A 10,118-nucleotide genomic window follows, 5' to 3' on the forward strand; every position below is an offset into this window, starting at 1 on the left:
TTCTTTTGGGTTATTTATTTTATTTTGTTATTTTGATTGTGATGATATGCCATTCTTAGATTTCAGTCTACTGAATAGCTAGGATTATAAATGTGAGCCAAGGGGGGCTGCCTTTATAATGCTTATCATTTCAAACCTAGTCTTATTTTTTCTAAGGCAGTAAATCCTCAAGTCCAGTTACATCACAGGGACAATTGCAACAGACTCCATTACTGTATTTCAATACCTGCTGTTTGTCTCTACCTCTTGGGTTCTGTGTCAGCTGCAGGCAACCTTCGAAGTGTAGGACCATTATTTTGCTTTTGGCAAAGTTCCACTAAAACCTTTTTTTTTCTGAGTTCACCCAACCACAAACCTTTGATGAACCGACAAACTCCTCCATTCTGAAGCTGGTCAGGCAATGGTCAGTGGCCTGATCCACCTATGGCCCTATGGTTTTACGTTTACCTGATTCCAACAAGGTAATTACAGATGTGTCTGCACCTTAGAGATTGTGAAAGCCTTTCCAATGTCTGAGTCAATGGAAAACCAAGAGTTGTGGTGTGGAAGCAAAAGCAGGCTTCTTGGAGTAAAGGTGCCTACTTGAAAGACAGGCGTCTCATTTACCCCAGCTCACATACCCCACATGCACTAGCCTCAGGCCGGCTCAGCACTCACCCTGTGCACTCTGGGACAGTGAAAGAGCTTCTGCAGGGGTCTGAGGGTGTGTGACTCCGGGATTCATGGTGGAGAAGCACAGTGCAGGTTCAGAAGCTTATTTTGAGTTGGAGACAATTGATGGATTTTGCATGAATTGACACTGAATTCCCATTAGACAGTTCTAGTGGTCCGACTGGACCAAGTTATCCGGGGTAAACAGAGGCAGAGGGTGAGGATGGACCTTCTGCTCCCATACCTAAACTGGCTGCTCCCTCTGTCACATAAGCCCAGCGTTTCTGGCAGGCCGGCCCTGCTCTGGGGGATGCCCTTATACATCGCCGTCCCGGCGTCCAGCTGTCCGGTCCAGGAGGCTTTTCTGGACCCTGGGTGGCACGTTTGGCCTCTCCCAGCAGGGCGAGGAAGTGACTCATGGAGTGTTTTCCCCGCGCACCCTGGACTGGACTCCGCGGGAGAGGTGTCCTCCCAGCCCGCAGGCCTGGCAGGGTGGGGCGGAACTCGGGTGGTGGGGCCTGGAGGTGGGGAAGAGGCGGCCGGGAAGCGGCCACCGCCCGCCTCGCTGCTGCGGCTGCTGTGCGCGCAGCCAGGCGAGGCCCGGCGAGGCGGGGCGGGGCCAGGCACGACTGGAAGGGGAGGCCGCTCTGCCCGGGCCCCGCCGCAGCCACCGCGCACTTGACAGCGCAATGGGGCTGGAGACCGAGAAGGCCGACGTGCAGCTCTTCATGGACGACGACGTCTACAGCCGTCACAGCGGCGTCGACTACGGCGACCCGGAGAAGTTTGTGGACTCGAGCTATGATCGGGATCCGCACCGGCTCAACTCCCATCTGCAGGTGAAGCTCATGGCGGGCGCTAACCTGGACAGGAGGCGCCTGCCACCATCGCGGGCTGCGGGCCCCCTTTACCCCTCCTCTCCATCCATTGCCCATCCTCGGGTAGCCCAGGACCTCGGGACACTGCCCCTACCACACCTGTACTAGGTCCCCCGCACAGCAAGGAATTCCTAGCCAACTTCCTGTGCGTCCTGGGTGACTCTAAGAGAACCTGGGGACACAGGCAACTAGCCTTCTTCCTTCTTGCTTTCCCTGATTGGGGAGGGGGGGGAGGGCGGAGGAGGGTGAGAGGGGAGGGGTGCTTGGTGATCACTCGGGTGACAGCTGGCTTTGGTCTCTGCGTCTTGTCTCCTGTAGCTGGGCTTTGAAGACTTGATTGCAGAGCCGGCAACGACACACTCCTTTGACAAAGTGTGGGTCTGCAGCCATGCCCTCTTCGAAGTCAGCAAGTACATGCTCTACAAGTTCCTGACCGTGTTCCTGGCCGTCCCCTTGGCCTTCGCTGCGGGGATTCTCTTCGCCACCCTCAGTTGTCTGCACATCTGGTGAGAAGGGAGTGGGGCACTGGGTGGACTGGTTTCCCCCCACCCCCGCCCACCTGCCCTTCCCTTCCTTTTTCCCAGGGAAGACGGTGCATCAGATCAGCCTTGAAAGGCTGCGTGCTTTCTTTTCTTGAGAGGTGAAACGAAAAGAAGAATGCATCTCTCTCCTGGGTGTGATTTGTTTCCCTCCCTTCAGAGAGCTGAGCTGAGTGGAGAGCAGAGGTGGGGACCTGGAAGCTTGCTGTCTGCCACAGGCTGCTCCCTCCCAGGCCCTGTTAAGACATGTGCCTGTGGTTCTGGGCAAGGCCCTTCTTTCATTGCCTTACATTTAGTCACCACCTGTGTTTGGAGTAAAACAAAAGTGATCTCCGAGCAGAATGCCACAGGCGATATGTCTAGGCAGGGATGTGAGGCCTGGTAAGAAAGCGCTGCGGGAAGGGGTACCTCCAGTTCCACTGCTGGCCAATGGCAAGGGCGAGGTGGGTACTGTCAAGGGGAAGGGGACCCATTGTGCAGGAATGAAAACTACACCCGGGCAATAATGAACTCTGATGCCATTCAATGATTTTTGTGCCCATGAGTCACAAGTAAGAGTTGCTTCTAGTTAAAAGGAGGGGGGAAAAACAAAACCAGAGGAACCCATTGGACATTGATAGGATGCTGTAGTCACACTCGGCACACTCGGGATGCATCCTAAGATTCTGGAGGCTGGACATGGTGGAATGTTCCTGTAAATCCCACTACTTGGAAGTATGAGGCAAGCCTTAGAGTTTTAGGACAGCCCTGGGTTACATAGTGAGAACCCATGCCCCTGGAAACAAGACAGAATAAAATTTGAAACACTTTTAAACGTTGTTTTTCTTAAGGAAAGCAACTTAGTCTACCAAGAAGACTTATTGTTGTATTAACAAATATTCACTTAGTGACAGTGGACATGTGTAATGCCAGCTAAGTGGGAGATGAAGACAGGAAGATCATGACTGAAAGTCAGATGGAGTAAAATTTAGCCAGATTGCCTCACAAATAATTCAGATGTTCTGGATCTGCCTGTAATCCCAGCTATTTGAGAAGCAGGAGGAGAAGGATTGAAGTTTGAGGCCAAGCAGAACACATACCAGCTCCAGACCTTATCAGAAGTACTTAACTGAAAGCAAAAGGCTGGGAGTATATTCAAGTGGTATAGCACTTGTCCAACCGGAGGACCTAAATTCAATCCCTGGAAGGGAGGTGGACAGGATATCCAGTTGATTCTGGCAGGAAGAACTGTCCTTCATATGACAGATGTCAAACTGGTGCCTCAGGGTGGTTGAAGGTGAAATGCATGGTCCTAGGTTCCTCCACATCATTGTGAATCACTTTATAGGATTTGCCATACCCCCAGTACCTACTCAGTGCTCAGTTAAAAGCTACTAACTTATTATTCATTCCTTACGATGACTGGCTTAATTTAATCAGTTGTTTATTTGGGTGGTTTATTTCGATAAACTAGCACTATTGAGTGCCTCATTTATTCTGGATACTGGATTTGAGATTCTCCTTCCTCTAAACCACAGTACATGGGGTAGCACTGGTTGGCTCCAGAAGTTCAGAATGAACATATACACAGCTAACTGTAAAGGGAGAGAGAAAAGAACAGAGAAGGCTTTGTGGAAAAGAGGTTTATAAAATGCGTTTAAGGAATAATTAAAAATCCACTGGATAGATAAGGAATAAACAAAGAATACAGATTTGATCACTGAAGGTTGTTAAATAATGGTGTAGAAAGTATAGAAAGATTGGCAGATCAATGAAAAATCTGCACCTTTATGCATATATAAATTCATAAGGGCCAGGAATGTAGTTATCAAATATGCTGACTGTATGCACACAGAATGATGTTTATACAGGTACAAAAAGTTACAGAGTCCTAATTAACTGCATCCAATCTTCATAACCTCTATGGGAGGTTTTTTTCACTTTCAAAATTAAGTATCCTATAGCTTCTGTGAATGCTACTGAGATTCAGAGAACACCATGGTTAGAGTCAACAAAAGCTACGCTTTCCTGAAGCTTTTGTGCACATTGGAAAACAGTAAGTTTACAATTACTGAATGGGGGAAGAAAATAGTCTTTCTGCAAGGGACCAAATGATGCCTTTCTTCACCTGGCTTTCTGGAGAAAAGAGGGGTTTCATGTGTAGGTTTCCATTAGTGAGTCATCAGCTCTGCCTTTTTAGCCACAGAAAATGCATTATTTAACTGCAGCTTATTTGTCACATAGCACACACATAGAACATTAATATTTAATTGTTGTATAGTTGTCACCAGGAAATTATAATGGCACGTTCAGGAATAATTTTAAAAATTAGGATACTCAGATGTTAGTTTATACCTTTATAAAGTAGATTTATCATTTACTAGATTATCTGTCCCTGAAATATAAAACCGATCAAAGAGAAACCTTATAGAAGGGCAAACTTTTTTTTTAACTAAGTCGTGTGTTTTTCTTTTAAAATTTTTTGTTCTATATTTTTAAATAGTATTTATTGTTTTACCAAGAAGTTGGTGACAAGGTGGAAAAAAATATTCACAGTAAAGAAATCTAGAACTAAGTCATAGTTTCACCACACATTTGAGTTAGGATAGGGAGAGAATGAGAGAGAGAGAGAGAGAGAGAGAGAGAGAGAGAGAGAGAGAGAGAGAGAGAGAGAGAGAGAGAGAGAGAGGAATCTATTTGACATGGAACCTTACTATGCTTCCCAGACTGGCCCTCAACTTAGGGCTCAAGCAATCCTTTTGTCTCAGCCTCCCTCCCAAGTAGCTGGAACTACAAGGGGAAAATATTATACATCACCTGATTTTATACTCTTTAAACAAATAAATGCAACAAAAATAAAAGGCAGAACTTTGGTTTTCCTTAGGGCAGAGTGTTGGTCATTAAGGATCAAGACATCAGTTTGACTCCATGATATAGTCAGATGTGAAGAACCTCCATTTGGCCATAAGTGAATGATAACCACAGAAATGTAACTGAAACATCTGTCCTTATTTTTACTGGGATGCAATGCAAAAAGATGCCTAAGTAACTGATAGGAATGTAGTGGTGATCTCATTTGTAGAAGACATCTTTAATATAACGAATTTCTCATGACAATGAAATTTTCATGATACAAAGCTAACTAAAAATTCTCTGAGAGCTGAATTAGCCAATGGAGGAATATATAATTTTGTACAATATAGATTTTGTTTTTGCCAGTCCTGGGCCTTTAGCTCAGGGCCTGAGCACTGTTCTTGGACTTTCTCAAGGCTAGAGCTCTGCCACTTCTGGCTTTTTTCTATGTATGTGGTACCCAGGAATCGAACCAAGGTCTTGGTGCATGCTAGGCAAGCACTCGATGAGTAGGCCAAACTACCAGCCTACAATATAAATTTTGCATAAGAAGCCTCCATCAACTTTTGGGTTACTCCAAATTGTATGTCGTTTAAGAAGATAAACCATGCAATGATGAAACCATAATTTATTTTGGTATTCATGGGTTCTCTGATCTAAAATGGAAGAATACTAACCTAAAGAAAATAAAATTAAAATGTGTTCCTCAGAACCAATGAACTGCAATTCTTAAATGCAGACAACTGCTTTCTGCTTAACTGGAAAGTCAAATTTGACAGGTGCCCAATGTCCCCTTAGATGGACATCTGGGGAGTTACGGGGTAGAGAAGAGCAGGAAGTAGACTGGTTAGGAAACTTTCTTAACCAGTCTTGTAAATGCATCAATTGGAGGATATTTTGTTATTGTTTTCATTAATATTCTGATTTCAAATCAGGCCATTTTTATTATTCATTATCTGACAGCATCCTGTGGACATTTTGATGATTAGTAATGTGTTGGACCTAATAACTAGATCTGTAAGATTTCCTGCTTTCCCTTTAATTCATAGCAATATGGAAAAGGCCACAAGTCAATTGAGATATAAAGTGATAAGTAAAAGCTGTCACTACTCAGCCTTCTACTGAACTGATTAGCTCTGCAGCAGCCCATAATTACTTATCTTATAAAATTGCTTCAAATATTTAGCACTTGTAAAAAAAAAGCACAAGATAAATATAGCCTGTATAGAGAGGCAATATACATAATTCAGTATGCTAAAAATATATCAACCAGTCAGACACTTTCTCTTCTTTGGGCCAACTACTACAGACCTTTACTTAAGTTTCATTTTAATCACAAGCCTGGCTCCTATCCGGGTGACAATAAAGATCCTATTGAGACCACCAGCAATGCCACAAATTCACAACCCTCCTCCTTGATCAAAGAGAATGACAGCAAGAGAGAACTTTCTTCAGAGGAACACAGACAAACTTCAGGAGCCTGGAGAATATAAGGCTATGACGTTTTCTTAAGAAAAGGCATGCCAAAAAATAATTTGAGGAGAGTGACTTTTCTTTTTCTAAGAATTTCAGTACCATTTGCAGAGCTCCTTGAACTGTATCAGACATCCCTTCTCAGTGTGAATAATTACTATAAAAATCAAAGCACAGGAAATAGCAAGAAAGCATGACAGAATTCTAACTTGGTTTGCACTCATATGTTTATATAAAATTCACTTAGAGATCTTTTCTGGAAGGAAATATAAGTATTTGTTTATGATACTTTTTGTTAAACAAGAAGATAAAGACGTTTGTTTCAATAATAAAGAAGCACAAAGAAATCCAAATTAGCCTAGCCAGATGAGCGGCACTTGGAGTGAGATAATAGGTATGGTAGGCAGGAAGTAGAATGTTAGGGAGCAATTATTAAGTTTAATGACTACTGGAAGAAGTACATACATAAATATATTGTTTCTTTTTAATTTTTGTTTTACTGTACCAAGAATATTTGTATTGATTATTGATGTTTGTTTATTTTTTTTTACCAATGTGTCTTTTGTGTTTCTTATCGTTCTGTCCATTTTCTATGTGTGTTGAACTATTTGATTAAATTTAAGTTTATTAAATCATGATATGTCTTTCAATTTATGTGAGAGAGTCTGGACCTCAGTGAGTAACACTAACAATCCTTTTCACATTGTTCATCTTACATTCCAGGATTTTAATGCCTTTTGTAAAGACATGCCTTATGGTCCTGCCTTCAGTGCAGACAATATGGAAGAGTGTGACAGATGTTGTCATTGGCCCCTTGTGTGCAAGTGTGGGGAGATGCTTCTCTTCTGTCAGTTTGCAAATGAGCCACGACTGAATGCTTAGACCACAGATCCAGAGACTTGGATATTGTACCTTTGCTGTTACGTGATTAAAGCACTACTGTTCTCTTCTTTCCCCAATTGTCCTAATTAAGAAAATTAGGATGAGCATCTACACTGAACATGGTTTGTTGGAAGATCTTTTCCAATATTTCCCAGTTAGTAGCCCAGGATTTCATATTTAATTTTATAACCAAGATTATACAATACACTGACAAGGCAGACAGGTTCGCTTTACTACAAAGGTATACCTTTGGGACTGAGGCATGATTCAGCTCATGGTAGAGCATCTGCCTAGCAAGCAGAAAGATTAGTACCACAAAAAGGTAAACATTTCAAACTAATGAATTGATAATGATCAAGGGAGTGCTCCCTCAATCATTTTAAGCACAACTGCTTAGGGCAGTATGGAATTCCTTGCTTTCTTCTACTCTGGGTAATACTTCTAAAATTCCTTGCACAGATATGAGTGTAAGAATACCTAGAGACAAATGGTATCAGGATGCTAGATGTTGAAGTATCAAATCATGCAGTGATGACAGCAACTCAGAAATACAATAAAAACAAACAAATGTGAAAAGAGATAATGAAAATAGGCTCTTTTTAAGATACTGGGCAGCTCCAGTCCTGTTTAACAAGATGTTTCAATTTATTGTATATTTTGTACTTAATATAAATGTGCTTTGAAATTTTTTTATTGTATTTGCAGCTATGTTGTACTAATATATAGAACAAGTAAATGTGTCTCCCACTGTATAATTCCACTGTTAAGGGTAAGGTTGAGCTGCCTTGACTAGGTAATTATTAACATAGCTTCTCGGGAAATGAAACATAAAAGAGTGAAAATTCTGAAATGTTTTATGATTGGTATTTATTGGCTATAATATTAATATAATTCATGTCTGGTTGGTATTTTGTCTAGGTAGTGTTTACTGTCTTAGAGTTATTAACTGAATCTATTTTCTACATTCCTATAATTGTTTCACTTTACTTTCAAGTAATATTGGTGCTATTTAATTGCATTCTATGGTAAAGGTTATTTCAGACACTTTAGTACTGTTAGTACATGTAGAGGCACTAAAATGATGGTTATCAATTTGAGGGTCCATGACACTGTTATATGAACATATTAAAAACTAACAGCTGTGAAATTTTAAGATATTCTAATATAGATAATAACATCATGCAGTTATTCTCATTTTTGAGCAGTAAAATCTCCTTTTAGTGTTATTGGTTACTGTGGCTTTAAAAAAATTCATTATTCAAAAATTATAGTCATATATGAAAGAATGCCTACAATTTACATATCTACTACAATTTATATATCTTAAAAAGAACTCAACCAGGCATGTATGAGTCTTGCTTCTAACTCTAGCTACATAGGAAGCTGATATCTTAGTGTAGTGGTTCAAAACTAGCCTAAGCTAGTCTTCCAAGAGAATCTTAACTCTAATTAACCAGCAAAAATCCAGAGTGCAGATGTGGCTCAAGTGGTAGAATACCATCTTTGAGTAGAAAAGAGCCAAGCAAGCTCATACTTAATACAGGCACACAAAAAGTGCTTTGCTGTCAGAATCTGAGTTAATATTTCTTTGCATATGCTCAAAAATAAATCTTCACTCAATGAAAAATAATGTAATTTTTCAAGATTGTCAGTCCCGCTGAATACAGGAATGATTAAACTGAAATACTGTTGGGGGCTAAATCAAGAGAATAATTAAATTAGGAAAGTCATATCCTTTTGAATAGTCACAAAAATGATATTTGAAAATTACAGCATCCTTTAAAAATACATGATCATTACCTTAAATCATTACCATTCATTTGACTATATAGATTTGATTGTATTTGTTTAAAATTTCATCAGTCTCATGACTTTATAGCTATGTTTATGACTTAGAGTTATGTATTTAAAGTGTTTTTAAAACACTTGGGAAAAAAGAAAAAAATTTTAAAAAGGAATACTTGTATATGTTTATTAGCTATTTGATTAGTCATGTTTTATTAATAAAATGTCTATTTTCATACATCATGTTTTGACCTTTTTAAATTGATAATAAGTTTTAAAGACTATATTATACACATTCATGTAACGAAACTTTTTAACTTCTAAAATGCATGATTTCCTTAATTCTGATTAGGTTACTTTCAAAATGAATTTTTATTGATTTTTCTAGAAGTAATCTAATTTTAAAGATTCAACTTTTGTATACAATAAACAGTTTTTATGCAAATATGTTCTTTTATTTGAGCAAGAGGTAGTAGGATGCAAAAAGACTTTCATCATATTCAGAATAAACATTCTAAAATTTCATGAATGTGTTCATTGCTTTTATTACATTTCATCCTGTCTATTGTTTTGTATGGGGAGTGCTAGTTTTAAGGAGCTGCCATTTAATGAATCAGTTTATGAATACAATGTCACCCCTTGATCAATGTCTTTCCTTTCTATTGTTTATTTTATGAATTATCTAGCTGATCAGTAAGGATCTCTTCAAACAAATTTGAACTTACTAAAAACTTATTAAAATTTAGTAAAAATATATAGTATTGCACATACTTATTATATTATAATTTTGCAATATATTTGCCAAAAAAGATAAAAATCACAAAACATTAACTTCATTCTTTATGTTTCTAGTACATACATTTTTCTACCACTTAGAGTAACTTGTTCCAAAACTCACCATGCTTCAACTTCTTCAGAGTTTCTTCTGGCTAACACTAAGTAAACTGAAATTTCTGCTTCTGATTTTCAAAATGAAAGTAATAATATAAATCACATATACTTAGATATTTGAATGTTAATGCAAAACTAAAGTCTGACATTATTTTTGGAATATGAAAAGTAATTGTTGATACTGGCC

General features: G+C 39.7%; 1 protein-coding gene across 1 annotated transcript; it reads left to right on the top strand.

Annotated features, from left to right (window-relative positions):
• Positions 1-1,179: 1,179 nt before the first annotated feature.
• Cav2 (caveolin 2) lies at positions 1,180-9,565 on the top strand. The gene is made up of 3 exons (XM_090333184.1): positions 1,180-1,490; positions 1,848-2,035; positions 7,097-9,565. The coding sequence occupies exons 1-3, from the start codon at positions 1,341-1,343 to the stop codon at positions 7,245-7,247; spliced, it is 489 nt and encodes a 162-aa protein (XP_090189310.1). The 5' UTR covers positions 1,180-1,340; the 3' UTR covers positions 7,248-9,565.
• The last annotated feature ends 553 nt before the right edge of the window (positions 9,566-10,118 follow it).

Source organism: Megascapheus bottae, chromosome 5 (assembly GCF_031878675.1).
Source record: "Megascapheus bottae isolate mThoBot1 chromosome 5, mThoBot2.hap1, whole genome shotgun sequence".
Classification (NCBI taxonomy): domain Eukaryota; kingdom Metazoa; phylum Chordata; class Mammalia; order Rodentia; family Geomyidae; genus Megascapheus; species Megascapheus bottae.

Bases quoted from the DNA above. Each gene is read 5' to 3' on its own strand.
- Cav2 (XM_090333184.1), top strand. From the start codon at position 1,341: ATGGGGCTGGAGACCGAGAAGGCCGACGTGCAGCTCTTCATGGACGAC. The intron at 1,491-1,847 runs GTGAAGCTCATG...TGTCTCCTGTAG, and splicing joins GGCTCAACTCCCATCTGCAG to CTGGGCTTTGAAGACTTGAT. The intron at 2,036-7,096 runs GTGAGAAGGGAG...CTTACATTCCAG, and splicing joins CTCAGTTGTCTGCACATCTG to GATTTTAATGCCTTTTGTAA.